The sequence below is a fragment of the Mytilus californianus genome, unplaced genomic scaffold (genome assembly GCF_021869535.1).
Source record: "Mytilus californianus isolate M0D057914Y unplaced genomic scaffold, xbMytCali1.0.p SCAF_9, whole genome shotgun sequence".
Taxonomy (NCBI): Eukaryota; Metazoa; Mollusca; class Bivalvia; order Mytilida; family Mytilidae; genus Mytilus; species Mytilus californianus.
The window spans coordinates 28,081,346-28,099,862 of NW_026262745.1; the positions used below are offsets into that span (position 1 = coordinate 28,081,346).

The 18,517-nt window shown below is 32.4% G+C and overlaps 1 protein-coding gene across 26 annotated transcripts; it reads right to left on the reverse strand.

Moving 5' to 3' along the window:
• Positions 1–824: 824 nt before the first annotated feature.
• Positions 825–17,538, reverse strand: LOC127716249 (serine/threonine-protein kinase fray2-like). Of its 26 annotated transcripts, XM_052222377.1 has the most exons (12): positions 16,698–17,538; positions 15,815–15,880; positions 13,625–13,693; positions 12,347–12,424; positions 11,298–11,366; positions 10,276–10,344; positions 8,133–8,201; positions 7,078–7,143; positions 6,071–6,145; positions 3,646–3,747; positions 3,029–3,167; positions 825–2,814 (listed from the first exon to the last, which is right to left on the reverse strand). In XM_052222377.1, the coding sequence occupies exons 1-11, from the start codon at positions 17,489–17,491 to the stop codon at positions 3,131–3,133; spliced, it is 1,494 nt and encodes a 497-aa protein (XP_052078337.1). In that variant the 5' UTR covers positions 17,492–17,538; the 3' UTR covers positions 825–2,814; positions 3,029–3,130. The 26 variants fall into 26 exon arrangements, with proteins under 26 accessions (XP_052078337.1, XP_052078336.1, XP_052078342.1 ...); XM_052222376.1 differs by lacking the exon at positions 3,029–3,167; XM_052222382.1 differs by lacking the exons at positions 3,029–3,167; positions 13,625–13,693 and having other exon boundaries at positions 12,347–12,415.
• Between the last annotated feature and the right edge of the window lie 979 nt (positions 17,539–18,517).

Here is an 18,517-nt window from a genome sequence, read left to right on the forward strand (position 1 = left end):
TCTGATACGGAAAATCATGTCGAAACAAGCTATATATTTTCAAACCTTTATAACATACATGTAACCTTGATATTCAAATAATAAAATAGATTAAGATAAAACACAATAATCTGATAATGTTCATATTAGATATTTGCACTTGTAACCTAACTGTTAAAATTTCGAAAAAAAAAGCCAAGAACTGACACAAAAGTTAAAATCATAATTTCAAGGGCAATACCTCAAAACATGAGGTAGATTTTGATAGAGCTTGTTGACCCCTTTGTTCTATCTTAAGCCATGGTGGTCATTTTCTTTCATCAAAAGATGAAAAAAATATTCTGATAATGTTCAAATTAGATATTTGATTGAAGAACACAGTACTCCGATTAAGATACATCATGCTGATTTTCTTTTTCTTTCATTGTCTATTGCATATGATCGTAATTATGAATATAAAAATAAGGAGATGTGGTATGACAGGCTAAAACAGGCTATCTGGTCCGTGTGATATTCGTTGTTGTTTGTCTTTGGTGTGTATAACTGTATTTTCGGAGTAGTCGGTTGATGGTGGTTGATGTGGTCATTTGTAATCAGCGGTTTTGTTGGCGCTATTCCTATTTTATTTGTTATTGATATCCTATATCAAATATTATGTACTTTGGGATATATTCAAAGACTTTTGAATAATGATTATCAGTTATATCACTGTTCAGTTGAATTGTTGCCGCCTATTACATTGAGATCTATTGAAAAAACACAGTTAATTAAAAACACTTATTTGAATACAACTTAGGACAACAAACATCGGAGTAAACTCACAAGAATAGAAAGAAACACACCAATAAAAACTATAAATATTTACTAAATTTAAAAAATCCTGATCCCTGTCTACTAATCTGATTTTATTCATTCATAAACCAGTCATTGGTTAGCACTTTCGATACTTCTAAGTGAATAAATGAATAATATGAGTTAATGAGACATTAATTATCTATCGACCAACAAATGGTCGTCAACAACAGATATGTTTGTGTTATATTATTAATTTCAAATTGACATTGTCTAGAGAAGTTGTAAATACATTTAAAATAGAATATGTATATCTTGAAAAAAAGTATAATAACAAAAATACTGAACTCCGAGGAAAATTCTAAACGGAAAGTCCCTAAGCAAATGCAAGGTCAAAAGCTCAAACACATCAAACGAATGGATAACAAATGTCATATTCCTGACTTGGTGCAGACATTTTCTGATGTAGAAAATGGTTGATTAAAACTGAAAAACCGCATTCATCCCAAAATGTAACTACTTTAGATTGCTTTTTTTTGTAGCAACCACATGTTGTTCCTGTTTTCAAGAATATATGCTGTCTTGTATATTTTTGCTGAAGTCAATGGTCATTCTGTCTATAGCTGTGTACATGATTTTTAACTGTTTTTACAACATATGGGCTGAAAAGTCAGACAATACACAAAACTGATTAAAGCAGATCCCTATGTATGTCTGTAATCATGTGTTGTTTTTTTATGTCTGGACTTGTAGCTCTTTCTTTCTGGAAAAAAATGTTAGTCGTTTGTTGGTCTTATGTTATTTTCTGTCCACTATTTTTGGTAGTCCCATGTTATCCCTTTTATGTTTTATCCGAGATATACCATCAACATCAAACTGAACATGCATTTCAAATAAATTGAAAAATCATCATGAACATCCAAAAGTTTGTTGATGATATTATAATGGTAGCATACTTTAGCATAATTTCGTTTCAACTAAAAGAGCATCCACTTTCGATTATTATCATTATATCACATGCTGTAATGATCAACAAGCTTCTTTTTTAATGAAGTAATTCCGATTCTACCAGGAGAAAAAAAAAGTTTTGTAATAAAATTAGCACCGCAAGTCAGGGAGCTCCATATGAGCAGATATTTTCAGAAGTTCACATTAAAAACGCTGTTTCCTCATTTTGTGGTTTGTTAAAAACATTACCTTTATTTAATTCTGGTATTCCAATTATACCTATTTCTGGAACATAACAAGATTACAAACCTTCCTTTCCTTTTTCTCAACTGATTTATGTTCAAATTAATTTGCCACCTGGTTGATTAATATGGTATTCAGGTTTAATTCTTAACAGGAACCCATTACTAATGATTTCATCAATATGTAGTTATGACAAAGATGATGGTTGGTTGTAAGTCACACATCACATCTCCGAATTCCGAACAGGGAAACTTAGAAGTTCATTCAGGCTTAGCTTTATCATAAACATAATAATACACATCAAAGATTTTACAATAATTTAACACATATCCATAAATCTGAAATCTTATTCATTGCTATAATTAGACGTTGAAGACAGTTTGATACACTAAAACAAAATTTTACAAAGCAACATATCATTATTTTATATCACAACATTAATTATTTTGTATCTGAAAGACTAACCATTGCTTTTCTTCCGATATCATTCAGTTCTGTTTAAGTATCTCTCTAGTCTTTATTAATTTTTACGATAAGAACTCAAAATATAGCAACATCTACCAAAATTACAATCTTTTAAATGAAATTAGGATATTTTTTTTTGAAACACAATATTTTCGTTACATCATTAACACTATTTATAAAATTAAATTTTCTTATTTTGACTGAGTTATCTTTTTTAACAGCGATCCTTATCCCTATTTTAGTCACGGTCCTTTACTCTATCCCCATCTGTATCCTTATCAAGTTCTACATCCTTAAAAAATACAAAGTATGGACAGAATGTAGGACCATAAGTGTTGATACAATGAACATCACCGTTTACTGTCTGTGACTCTTCTACATGGACTCCTGCAATAACAAAACTTTTACTTCTGTTATTTCTGATTTAATACAAATTTACAATACACTTTCCATAAATGTTTCAAGTCTACCACTATATGGAACCACAATATTGTACTGAATTTTCAATTTATCCCTTTAAGTAAATACTTAACAACAATATTCTCTCTCTCTATCTCTCTCTCTCTCGGTTGGTGATGCAGGCATAACACGAGCCACTTACCCTGTAAATGCACCAGATCTCGCTCTTTTTGGAGTTCATGCGATTCCTTTACTTTTTATTTATTTTTTTTTTCATTTTTCTCTTCTTACTCGATTTGCGAGATTAGAACATTGGTAAACTACTGTTGCCACAATTTAATCTGTAATCATAAATTAAAGCCACCTGGATGACTTTTCATTGTTTAACTTTCATAAACATGAGTTCACTCCAAGTACATTTCATCTACATGCATGTTCTGAATGTGAAAATAAATCGTCATATAAGATATCTGATCAAATAAATTCCATAATAAACAATCACTTTTAATATGATTTCTACATTAAGTTATTACAACAATCTCGACTTGTTCGTATCATCAGACTAAACTTAACTATCATTTCAAAATCAATCCGATTTGGTTACCAATAAAATTCAAATTCATATAACTACAATATTTAAGAAGTACTTCACAGAGGTTTAAATCTGTATTGATTTTACTACGGGTTTGTCCTTTGTGCTAGATATAGAAAAAATATTTTAAAAACTATAGATGGATAAACACTTCAATTCTTGAAGAACTATATGACCAGAAGGAGCCTAAAATGAAATAGCCCAATCCGACCACGGTCAACTTTTACCTGTCCCTATCTCTGTTTATTTCTCTGTCTCTGTCTCTGTCTCTATCTCTATCTATCTCATATCTCCTATCTTTATATCTGTAATCTTTCTTACTTCTTGAACTGTAATAAGAGATAGGAGTTATTTCAACAAAGAAACACAAAATGGCATAAAGATAAAGTACATAAACAAAAATGAAAGACAAGAACTCAAAATTGACCATAGCACAATGGCGGGATGTATAAGTACCGAGTATATAATAAAAAATGGATAAACAGTAAAGGTTAGAAATATACAAGGACAAAAAGGGAAACTTTAACACGTTATTAGGGTGATAAACAACGTCAGTACCTAGAATCTATACTTCAAGACCATTATGTATTATTTGTGAAGTTGATACGGAATATTTATCAACAAGGTCTTGTTATCTTCTAATGAACTTTAGAAATAGGATGAGACGTTCTTTGACATAACATTAGCTCATCAACTTTCTGCTCAGACACTGGTGACGTTTTATAAAGTCTAAGTAGCAGCTGCAAATGAGTTGGGAAATGTATATCCCATATGCAGGTGAAGTTGGTACATTGCTGCTAAGGTAGGGACAATTTATAATTTCAAAATTAAAATCGTATCGCTTGTCATAGATTCTGGTATTGAGATGACCACTTATGTCAAATTCGAAGTATAATGCTAAAAATAAGGCGGGGAAGCCGTGTCTGTTGTTTCTTTAATTTCTAGTTCTGGAGGATATATTAATGGAACCCAATCAGACAAGTTTGGATTGTTAATGGAAAGAACATCATCAATATATCTGAATGTGAAATTAAATGATCAGGCTTCTTTGATTTTCTTGCTTTTGGCAAGTGTCTGAAGGAACTCAAACTCATAGGAAAATAAGAAGAGATAGGCAAGTAGAGGCACACAGTTTGTTCCCACAGGAATGCCGACAATGTAATGAAAAAGTCTACCTCCAAATTCAACAAATATGTTGTCAATGAGAAACTCCAGCATACCGATCACTTGTTCCTCTGTGTAGCATGTTTTACCTTTTGTCCACTATTAATAAAATATGCCGTATGGTATCCCAAAGCCATAAATTCATAGCGTTAGCTGCCATTTTATATTGAAAAGCATCGTGGATTATCTCTGTTAGACGATTTTTCAATTTCACATGGGAAATGGTGGTATACAGGGTTGAAAAATCAAACGTTTTGATAGAATTAATTTCAGAGAAAGATCGAGATTCAAAATTATCAAGAAGTTCTTTAGATTTTTAGAATCCACATATGATTAATACCACTACGCGAGTAAACAGTTTAATGGCATTTTTGAAGACCCTCTTTCACAACGACCAGAATTTTTGTCAATCTAATGGACAGTACCTTTGTAAAACATGCTGTTGAGCCGGTAATGTACCGTTGTTTGTACGGAATTTTGTGAAGTATACAAACAAGGTAAGTCATCAGATTTGCTGTTCAATGTAATGTTCATTGAACCATGAATGACTTATGATTCGCTAAAATCTGATCCTTGTCAAATGAAATGTTTATATATGTGGGATTACCTGAGTGCTCATTTATTCCTAATTCATTAACAAGACACTCATAGTAGTACGATTTACATGGAGAAAAAAGACTGGTGAACTTATAATTAGAATTGTATAATTCGATCTTTGTGATGGCTGTTACCTTGTAAGATAGAACAGCACAGAGATAGCTCATAATGCTGATCACAAACCATTGTCATCATTCGAACACAATAACACGTTGTTTTTTTTTTTTTAATGTCGAAATATTATCTACTCTACCCTTTACATTAATGTTAGCTATCAGTTCATGTCGTCTCCTTGCACTTTGCACAGATATTCTGTTTTATATTTCATATTAAGATACCAAAATAAATAATCTATAATGAAAATGTTTGAGATGGTTCATCAGTTTTTAAAAATAGTTTTCCACATTTAGAGTGATTTGTTCTCGTCCTGAATATGCATTGAATATTTGCCACTGGGCGTCAAGCAACCAAGAATCATCAATCAATCAATTGAAATTACGCTAGCTTAAGCATAACAGAAATGCAACTTCAAGACTTAAAATAGATGCGTCATTGATCCGATTTTGTTTTACACCACACTTATTTTAAGTATTTAGAAGAAATAACCTTAAACAAAGCTTTAACAGAATTATTCAAGCACACGGTCAAAATATATATTCAGTTTTGTATGGGGATTTGTTAAAGGAAACCCAATATTTGTAACCAATGAAAGAAAAACGATTTACTTTCTGCATTTGATATATAATAATGTCTTTAGTATGAAATACTAGTAATAATTTTGACTTCACAACACCAGTTTTGCTCAACAATGTACATCATATTTATCATGTATATCGTTATTTCAAGGCAAACAAATATTCATACTGACAAAATAGAGAGTAAATCAATTACCTTTCTCTACTTCTGTCTCTCTTTCTATCTCTATCTCTATCTTCTCTGTATCTGTTTTCTCTCTTACCTCCAGGACTGTAATAATTGATTGAAGTAATCTTGTTTATCTTACTTCTCATTGTTAAAAATCGGAAAATAATCATTTTGATATCAAAATAAGTAGTTGTGGTATGAATAACAATGAGACAACTATACACCCAAGTTCAAATGAAGTCGGTGCAAACAATTATGGACAACGGTACTACTTTAAACAATGAGAACCATTCGGTGAGCGCCCAACCCTACCTCTAACCTTGCACAGTAGTGTTACAGCACAAAATAAAAACAAACTGTAAGAATATGTTGCAACGGGCTTGAGAACATTTCATCAACAGTTACAGAGGATATATATGAGTATTGGGATGATGAAATGTAAGTTATAAAAAGTAAACGCTGTTCAGAGATTTACATAAAATATGTCAGAGAATAAAAAAGACATATGAAAACTCATTGCTACAGATTCATGTTGCATTTGAAGCATGCACAATGTAGTGTGCAAAAAAAGAATGTTTTGACTTCAACCCATGTAATTTGCTCAACAATTACATCATACTAATCAATTAATTCATTAGCATGTACTCGCCATCAGGAGTTGGTTGACCTTCATAAATTATGACGACGGATATGTTCAAATTGTCGTAACCACATGCCCGTCATATTTTTCTAATCATCGAATGTGTATTCAAATAAGCAACCAGACGGGGGCCACATGTGGAGTCGGATGCACCTGCACTGAGATCACTTTGAAAGGATTTCATGTTGCTCATTTTTTGGGTTTTTTTTTCTAAGTTTCGTTTTGTTGACTGTTTGTCTTTTCGTCAATTTCTTTCTTGCCATGGCGTTAAAAGTTTATTATTAACTTATGAGTTTGAATATCCCTTTGTCTGGTATCTTTTGCCATTATATCAAAGCAAAGATAAAAGTATGCTTTACTTTTTAAACTGACAATATTTACAATAAAGTAATACCTTTCCTTATGCCTATCCTTTTCTCTATATGTATCTTTTAATTTGTAATCTCTTTCACTACTGGAACTGTATAAATAAAATGACCTTATAAGAAGTCTGCATGCCGTAACTGTTACAAAGTGGTCAGATTTGTCGGATTGATTTTTTTAATAGAGAGTCCAAAAAAAAATTTCTAGTGATTTTTCATTCAACCGAATGGGTTTAATTCTCAAGGCAAACAAACATTATTCACCACTTCAGAATCAAATTGACTCTGCTTACTGATTTTTTTTCGAAAGAGTGCACCTAAACATTATGCAGGTATAAAACGTCCTTAATAATGTATAATGTATAAGCGAATTGGATGGTGTTGAAATTAATTGGTCCCTACTGTACTTATGCATATGCATATACAGGAAAAGTTTATGTTATACCATATATTTTCAAAGGAATATATGTTTGTTATTGGGAAGCTGAATTGATATGCTTTAAAAGGCGGTTCTCCTCAGAAATATACATATAAAGGTAAGAAAATTTACAAGCGACAAATGTTTTTTACATTTCTTAAATGATCTGACCATAAAATTACTGGGGTTTTTTGTGAATTTGAACTCAACAGCTTATGTAGTCTTTTATCAATGTGTGCGTCTTTTCATCTTCAGATCATTGAATTTATGATCGATCAGGTTTAATATAAAGACTTTTAAACTGATATGTACTGCTATTCTGTAGTATGTAGCACTAAGAAAAAATCTCGTAAATTCACAAAAGAATACCATATTTAGATTGCATGGCATTTCCTCCTGGTAGTTGTTTCCCTTGCGAACACATTACAATTCTAGCTCATATTACGTTTCAAATTCACACCCATTAGCAGGACCCCTTCTGAAAATGGTTGAGGATTACCTGCTTGACCCGAAACTGCCATCCCTAACTTCATGTGGAATATCTTCTTGTTCTTTGAGCAGAAATTATCTTATGAACCTCACAATAATAGTGGTTTATTAAAGCTTTACTATCCTAGCTTCTAACAAAATACTGACATCTTTTCAGGGCATCAGATTATATTGTAATACCTGCTGAAGTGTGGTGAGGACATAGATTGGCTCCTTACACAACGAGAATCATATCTGTAACCTGGATCTCTCAAAAAAATACCATACAATTTCAATCACGAATCTGGTATTTTCAAAAGTTTGATTTCAGTTCAGTGCATATAATATTTCAGTGTAATTCTTTCATATATAATGGTTAATTAAACATGAAAACAAGAAAACTTGAAAAGAATTTTCATTGAACTGGTGTTTTAAAAGAAGAAAAATATTCCTACGGGCAATCAAAATCCACAAAACACACAAACCACTCAATATTGAGCAATACAAACCCAACAAAATTCCACGAGCAACTTCATGTCAAGGATAGGCAGTTCCTGTTCGTGTTGCAAGTAATTAATCGGCAATTAGTCGTATCGCAAAGTCACAATCGAAGAAAACTGAGCAGAATTGTTGTTAGGACATGAAGATCATATCAGAGGTTATATGGGACGCAGGTCAATCAAATCATTTTATCGTTCGTAAGAAAAATCACTTTGGAAACAAATTAAATCTTCTCTTTTATCGTTACAGTTCTCAAACTGAACTTCATTGACAAATTCGAAATGGAATGCAGTGTTCACTAGCTTTTTGTATCAATGGTTTTATCAAGAATTCAAGGTTTCAACTCCCTCAAGCAAAGTTGACCTTATACGAATTTGAGTGTTCTTTTTTATGATGTATACCTCCACATGTATTTAAAAACACCATTGGTTTTTAAATATTTAGGCATGGACATGCCACATAAAGGCCAATCAAGAATATTATTAGGACGTACCAAATTAACCAAGTGTTCTTTCACTGTGATGGGGTGATCAATGTAGGCCACATTAGCTTACCGGTGTTCCTACCTCATTAATCGATTAAGAAGATACAAATTTAGGTTGAAAACAAAAAATGAGAGAAACGCATGAACTCCAGAAGGAGCGGATTGTTTTTGACGACAGAGTGAGCGTCTCTCCTGCTATGCATGCATAACCTGCCATGAGGATCCACACTCAGAATGAATAGGACACAGTCAGGAACAATAACAGGTCAGACGACTATTCTGATATTTAAAAGAAATTAGACCGCGGTAACATGTCACTAATGGGTCGAGACACAGCCACATCGCATCGGTCAGCCAATTCGTATTGGTGATTCGAGATTGGTAACCGTAAAACTAGTGGTGGCGATTGCAGTCCTTCTTTCTCATAAATAAATTGCAATTACGTATTATGTGCATTTAAAATCGTCTGACAAAATGGAACATTTGATTATAATTCTCATAGAAAGATAATTGTATTCTCACTGAACATGTTTTAGACAGTGTAAACATATTATCAAATTGCCTTGCATCAAACTGTAAACCAACAGAGAGAAAAATATAATTGGATAACGAAATGCAATATTATCCAATAATAAATATTTCACTCTTAGTTGACATGTATGCTCCTGACATTTAAATTAAACATGCTCAACCAAACCAACTTAGTCGAATATCAAACACACGACGTCCAAGTCTCAAGACAACATCCATATTTAAGGACAGCAACAGGGGAAGTTTTTAGTTTCATTCATGGTCTATTACAATTGAGATAGAAATTTCAAAATGAACTTCATTGCAATTGTTGATAAATTAATAAAAGCACCAACATGAATTTGCCTCAATGAGTTTACACTTGTCGTTTTGTTAACAGGTATATATATATTTCTCTAATTCTTCGTCAATTTATCCCTTTCTGCACCCATTGTATAAAAAAAATTTAATCAACGTGTGGTTTGTTTGATCTCAGTTCTTCGTTGGTTAAAATCCGAATATGACGTCGAATTTTCTTGCTTTCCTCTGAATCTCCTATTGTGACGGCATGAAAAAAGGCGACCATGCCGTCACATAGAAAGAACACATCTTTTTGCAGATCATTCGAAAAGAAGGAATAAATTTGCCTGCGTATTGTTTGAAAATCATAAGAGAAACAGATTCCACCACCAAATCTCGTGTAATACGATATTTATCCACTCTCGACAGTTAAATTTTAAATATTTAAAACGCTCGACGAGCCTCGCGTTTTAAATTTGAAAATTTAACTGTCTCGAGTGGATAAATATCGTATCACACTCGATGCAGTGGTAGAATCTATATATATACCTGCTTCGGTCTGACGTGGACCTAAATGAACTCCTTTCGCTACCAGAATCCCATCTGTAACTTCGACCTCTGAAAAATTTGATAGTAAGCATAAAACAGTTAAAAATAAATTGATATTTAAAAAAAAAAAATTCAATACAAAGACTAAATAAAGTGTTACCAAAGAAACTGTATATCTTGTAATTACGTTCAATGTCCATTAAAAATCGTTTGACAAAATGGATCATACCTATTTACAACTGTCCGTTAACAAATATTGAAATTATAAGAAACTTATGTTTCAACTTTCTCGAGCAAAGTTGACCATAGATAAATTTGGTTATTTTGGGGGTTTTTTTGGGGGGTCATCTAGCTTTTCATGTGTTAAGGTTATTATACATTCTTGGCTTTCCAAAAATCGACTTTGAGCGTTTCTAATGAAGGTAAATCCAGAGAAGCCCTTCGGACGCATGACATTTATAAGGTGTTGCTGATAATAGTTCTCATTAAAAGGTATTTGCTTTTTCCTTAAACATTTTTTTAGACAGAATAAAAAATATTATCAATTTATCTTGCAGTAAACTTTAAACAAACACTGAGAAAAATATAATTGGTTATCATCAATGGCTAGATTTATAATGTATAGGCTTTTAATGTATCACTATGCATGACGAAATGCAATATTATCAAATAATAAATATTTCACTCTGAGTTTACATACTTACTCCTGACATTTCAACAAAAAAAAACGTAGTTGAATATCATACACACGACGTCCAAGTCTCAAGATAACATCCATAGTTTCTTTTCATTAAAGAAATTTTATCACCACAATTTTTAAGGACAGTAACAGGGGAAGTTAATCTCATCATTACAAATTTAGCCTTAAATATATGTTTTAGTTTCCTTCAAGGTCTGCTACATTTGAGACAGACATTTCAAAATGAACTCCATTTCAATTGTTGATAAATTAATTAAGGCATCAACATGAATTTGCCTCAATGAGTTTACACTTGTCATTTTGATAACAGGTATATATATACCTGCTTCGGTCTGACGTGGACCTAAATGAACTCCTTTCGCTACCAGAATCCCATCTGTAACTTCGACCTCTGAAAAGTTTGATAGTAAGCACAAAACAATTACAAAATTGATTGATATTTTAAAGAAAATATTTTCAGATCATATCTCACAAATACATGGACTAAATAAAGTGTTACCAAAGAAACTGTATATCTGGTAAATACGTTCAATGTCCATTAACAATCGTTTGACAAAATGGATCATACCTATTAACAATTGTTCGTTAATAAATTTTGAAATTATACGACACTAATGTTTCAACTCTCTCGAGCAAAGTTGACCATAGATAAATTTGGTTATTTTGGTGTTTTTTTTTGGGGGGTCATCTTACTTTTCAAGTGTTTAGGTTATTATACATTCTTGGCTTTCCAAAAATCTGCTTTGAGCGTTTCTAATAAAGGTAAATTCAGAGAAGTGCTTCGGACACATGACATTTATAACGTGTTGCAGATAATAATTCTCTTTAAAAGGTGTTTGCGTTTTCCCTGAACATGTCTTTTAGACAAAATTAAATTATTATCAATCTACCTTGCAGTAAACTATTAACCAACAGTGAGAAAAATATAATTGGATATCATCAATTGCTTGATTTATAATGTATAAGTTTTTAATGTATTACTATGCATGACTAATAATAATAAATATTTCACTCTTAGTTTTCATCTTTACTCCTGACATCTCAATTATACCTGTTCAACCAAAACAACTTAGTCGAATATCAAACACACGACGTCCAAGTCTCAAGACAACATCAATAGTCTGTTGAGTTTCTTTTCATTAAAGAAATTTTATCACCACAATAATTATGACAGCAATAGGGGAAGTTAATCTCATCATCACAAATGTAGCCTTAAATATATGTAAAGTTTTAGTTTCATTCAAGGTCTACTACATTTGAGACAGAAATTTCAAAATGAACCCTATTTCAATTGTTGATAAATTAATAAAAGCACCAAAATGAATTTCCCTCGATGAGGTAACACTTGTCATTTTGATAACAGGTATATACCTGCTTCGGTCTGACATGGACCTAAATGAACTCCTTTCGCTACCAGAATACCATCTGTAACTTCGACCTCTGAAAAGTCTAATATTAAAACAAAACATTACAAAAAAATTGTATTTTTTTAAAAAACATTTTCAGATCATATCTAACAAACACAAATCTAAATAAACTGTTACCAAAGAAACTGTGTTTCTTGTAATTACGTTCAATGTCCATTAAAAATCGTTTGATAAAATGGGTCATATCTATTTACAATTGTCCGTTGATAAATTTAGAAATTATCAAAAACTAAGGTTTCAACTCCCTCAGGCAAAGGCCCTTAGATAAATTTGGTTATATTTTAGGTTTGTTTTGTCATCTAGCTTTTCAAGTGTTTAGGTTATTATACATTCTTGGCTTTCAAATAATTGGCTTTGAGCGTTTCTGGTGAAGATAAATCCAGAAAAGCGCTTCAGACGCATAAAATTTATAACGTGTAATGATAATTTTTATTAGAAGGTATTTGTATTTTCCTTAAACATGTTTTTAGACAGAATTAAAATATTATCAATCTACCTTGCAGTAAACTTTAAACAAACACTGAGAAAAATTTTATTGGATATCATCGCATCATGTCTTCCTGTGCTTACCTTGAGATATAGCACATTATAAATCTACCTTATAGTATTGATCTTCTCTAAAACTGTAGTTCACTTTCATATACATTAGCGTGTTCCCATTTATATGGTCTTCGATTGAAATATAGAATTCCCCTTTGCGCAGCCACACCCTTAAGAATTTCGTATTTAGTTAAACAAAAAATAATCTGAAGAAATCAGAATTTTATCAGATTTGTAATAACATAAGCAACATGACGGGTGCCACATGTGGAGCAGGATCTGCTTACCCTTCCGGAGCACCTGAGATCACCCGCAGTTTTTGGTGGGGTTCGTGTTGCTTAGTATTTAGTTTTCTATGTTGTGTCATCTGTACTATTATTTGTCTGTTTGTCTTTTTATTTTTGGCCATGGCGTTGTCAGTTTGTTTTCGATCTATGAGTTTGACTGTCCCTCTGGTATCTTTCGTCCCTCTTTTATCCACAGAGTATTAAAGGACAGCAATACACATACAAATCACTATAAATTTTGCCATAGATATATGTAAATTTCATGGTCTGCACATACAAAATATTTTCAATTGTGACAGAAATTTCAATATGAACCCCATTTACTAGAGAACATATTTAAAAAGCAACATGAGTTTGTTTCAATGAGTTAACCCTTGACGCTTTTGATTTCATACCTTCTTAAGTCTGACGAGGACTTAGATGATCCCCTTTCGCAAGTAGAAATCGATCTGTAACTTCGACCTCTGAAAAGTAATATATGAATCACAAAATAAAATAGTTACAAAATAAAATCAAATTTTCAAAAAACTTATTTACATGGTAAATCTAATCTAATGAATACGAAGGTTAAATAAGCTGTTACCAAAGAAAACTATTTCTCTTGCACTTACGTTCAATCTGCATTAAATCGTCTGTCTTCTTAGACAGAGTTAACGTGTTATCATTCTTTTTTGCAGTTAACTATAAACCAAGCGTGAGAATGATATAATTGTGTATTATCACACGTCTTCCTGTTGGATGTTACCTTAAAAGTTGACACACAATAAATCTAGCTCATAAAGTTGGTCTTCTATAGTCCATATATTAACAAAGAAAAGTTTGCATCAAATTTTCAATCTTTTGTCCCTGAGGACATCATCCGCCCAGTAGCAAAATATGCATGAATTTACGAAGATCAAAAAGAATACTGGCTCGGACTTCGCCCAGTATAAAAAAGTCCAAAACAGACGTCACCATGGACACGGTGTCCTCTCATCACCAGACATGACAAATAACCCTAATATGACACATTCAGATCATCATACTAACAACAACAGCAATAATCTACGAACGCATCCGTCTTCAGTTTTTCTACAAGACATTTTGAATTTTAATGACCCTGAACAACACTGTCTCATTTTGAAATAAATGTAAAACCAAAAACTGCAAAACTTGTAAAATTTTAATAACAGATGCTCAATTCATTAGCAATTAAACTAAAAAGTCTTATTTTAACATAAGCTACGATGATCTGAGTTGTAAATCAACAAATGTCGTCTACTGATTACAGTGTAAGCTTTCAGGATTGGTATATGTCGGTGAAACGAAAGAAAGGTTAAATAAACTTATGTGCGGCCATAGAATAGACATCAACAACAATGCATGCAACATTCTTTACCAACATTCTAACCAGCCTGATCATTCAATCATTTCTATGCACAAGTTTGCATCACCTCTTCGTAGACAAAAAGAAGATTACTGAATTCGACAATTTGGAACTGCGACACCATATGGTTGCAATGACAAAACTGATGGTATAGGTACTCTTGACTTACATCTAGAAATTGATAATGAGGGCCGGTTGAAAACAAAACTGTACGACAAAAAGGATAATTTCAGTTTCCCAAATGTGAACTTTCCATTTCTATATAGCAACATTCCAGCAGAGCCTGCATACGGAGTATATATCTACCAGTTGATACGATATTCCAGTGCTTGTATTTCCTATCATGATTTCCTTGAAAGTCGGTTGCTGCTCACAAAGAAGCTATTAAACCAAGAGTTCCAGGTGGTGAAGTTGATGTCATCCCTTCGTAAATTTTACGGACGCCATTACGAGTTGGTTGAACGTTATGAAATATCCGATTCACCGATGATAGCGGATATGTTCCGATTGTCGTAACTACAATCCCGTCCCCATTTCCCCGAAAGTGACCTACCGAATTAGCCTTACTACCGGTTTTGTACCAACATGAGCAACACGACGGGTGCCACGTGTGGAGCAGGATCTACTTACCATTCCCGAGCACCTGAAATCGCCGCCAGTATTTGGTGGGGTTCGTGTTGCTCAGTATTTAGTTTTCTATGTTGTGTTTTGTATACTGTTGTTTGTCTGTTGGTCATTTTCTTTTTTAGCCATGGCGTTGTCAAGTTTATTTTTTACTCATGAGTTTGAATGTCCCTTTGGTGTCTGTCGCCTCTCTTTTACAATATTTAAAGCAGAAATTAAATTTATCAATTACACCACCATTTTGAGGGTAAATATTTAGCAGCAATAACCATTTTAATAGCTTCAATAGTTTCATATGAGATTAAAGAATGTTCGACATTACAAATTGACATTAACACATATAAACGTTTTATTCCTAAATATTTCCGGTACACAATTACCTTGTCGTCTAGGTAACGGGCTAAGGTTCCCTTTTTACAAAATGAGCCATCTAGACATTCTTGAAAAGGAAATCATCTCACTTTGTAATCAATGGAACTATATGTTTTCAGTTTTTGTTCGACTTAAATGCAATACTTATCAATAAAGTCATTGAATAAAAGAAAAAAAAAGGAAAACTACAGTTTACTTTTCATATTGACAATATAGCAATTACCTTTCCTTTTTTCTTTCTCTTTCTTTTTTTCTACCTCTGTGTTTGTAATCTCTCTCATTACCTGAACTGTAATTATATTTTACATCGTTTAAAAATGGTTTGAAACACATTTTCCTTTTTAAACAAGGACATTTTATTAAAATCAAAGCAACAATTGCCTAAACAGACTAAATGGACTAAAATGGATTTAATCTATCCATTACTGTTACAGAATGGTCAATTGTTGCTCATTCTAAAGGTTTCGATGTAATGTTTTGTTGCCTGTTGTTTGTCTTTTTGGTCATAACATTGTATGTTTAATATTATCATATAATTTCAATCACAAACCTTAACTATGTGGAAGTTAAAAATTATGACATTTTATGAAATATATATATACACACACCACAGCTAGTATTATAATACAATTGCTTAATAACACAATACTTAGAACCTGGCATTATTTGCAAAACGTATTAACACATTACCTTTTTTTACCCTATAGCTTTTACATTTCAAAGTGAGAAAAAGTATGCTGTGTAAACTAGTTTTCATTCACTTCGAACAGTCGTCGATACTGTATTCGTTTGTATTGTCTAACGGTAACAGTTTCAGTTTGTTTTTTTTTAAAATTTGACCCGTATATATTTCTTCATATTAAAATACTTCCTTTCAGTTTATATTCTTTGGTAAAAAATAGGGTTTGAATATATCATTAATTCCTTACCGATTTAAAAACCGAATATCAATTTCCTACTTTTTCACAATGAAACTTCTAAAATATTCTTAACAAGTATTTTGGGCCCACAGGTCTACAGCCGAATCCTCTTTTGAGAGCTAAAATGATTCGAAACTTTTAAAATAATAATAATCTAGGACATAATCTTGAAATAAATATACATACCATTCACCATACTTGCATCTAATTTGGTCAATAACTGAATCTACAAAACTATTTCTATTTAAAGGCCCTATCTCCTTTGGTTCTTCAGGAAGATGGATATCATCAAGCAACTCAAATTCTTTTGCAAGAGATTTCTGTTTAAGAAAAAATGTGACATCATGTTTCTCTTTCAAAATCAGCTTATGCCTTTCATGCATAGAATTATATTCACTGAATGATTTTTCTAATTTTGCCAAATTATACAACAATTGTTGTTTCTCCAAAATAAGAAAGCCGGATGCATGTGTCAAATTACTTTCGGTGACTGATTCTATTATTTTTATCATATCTTGAGACATTTCATTAACTTCCTTTATGAAGTTATCGGTACCATTCTGTAGTATTGTTTGTTTCTTTGTTTTGAAAGCTTCTATCAAATCTGATAAAGCCTTAATGTTTTCTTTGATTTTCCCAAGACGTTTCTGTACATCTCCACGTGCTGCAGCAGCAACTTCTGTTATGTCCCTAATTGAATGACCTTTGTGCACAGACGTAACACACTGAGCGCATATTAAAAATTTACACTTTTGACAAAAATAACAGAATTCGAGTTTGTGATCTTCACAGACAAATGTGAGCATCAGTGTTGTTCGATCGACATTGTGCGAATCTGTGACTGTATGAAGTTTTGTTGCGGGGAATTTTTCATGCCACGAATTACATGTTTGACACAAAAAATGGCGACATCCATAGCAAAACACCTTTCCAATGTATCCCTTACATATATCACATTTAGTGGCAGATTCTTGTGCCATTTTCTGAACTTTTATGCAGGAAGTAAATATTCGACAACTATTTACAATATGACGTCAACATGTGATCTAAATGGGTCGCTCTTATCAATTTATGTTAATATTGAAATAAATAGAAACGGATCTGTTTATTCAGCAGTTTTTTTTTGTGGTAACAGAGCTAATTCCGAGTTTTATATAGATGCATTGATTAAAAAATGCATTTTGACAGCTTTTTAGTATGTGTATTTCACAATGACTTCATCTTAGTGAAATCAAAATTTGAATCATGCACAAATAAACATAAAGAACGACCTGTACATATTTATACAGCAATGTTTTGATTAGCACGGACTATATGAAAATAGTAGCCAAGGTTGAAGACAAAGTGCACAACCCGATGAAAATGTACTACGTCTTCAATCAAAAATACTATTTAAATGAAGAAATGACCTCCGTCATACATAACTTTGATTCCTTGTCCGAATTTGCTATACGCTTTTTTCCTTTTTGGTTCTACCAGCTCAGAAACTTTTGTCTTAGGTTTTCCCCAAACACCACCGGAGAAATGCGCATCTGACGTTGTAAAATTGGTACCGTTAATAGAATTAAAGTTCTTATTTTTCTCCTTCACCATATCTATAAAGGCAACAGTAAGTATACCGGTGTTCAAAAATCATAAATCGATTGAGAGAAAACAAATCTGGGTTACAAACTAAAACCGAGGAAAACAAAAGAACAACAGGAACACTGAAGTGCAACAAAAACAAACACCAACATACATAGAAACGAACTATTTGATAACAACTGCCATATTCCTGACTTGGACTTACAGCACAAACACACCCAAGAACACTCATCACAGAGAAACGCACAAACAAATAATATAATAGTCGACACAACATGCAAACCGCAGAATAACAAACTAAGATGTTCCATCAACGACAGACACAACAGGGCATCACAAGCAGTGACGCACTTACCTAACGAACATGCAATCTCGAACTTTATACAATTATTTTCACAATACCAGTCCAAACAGTTTTCATG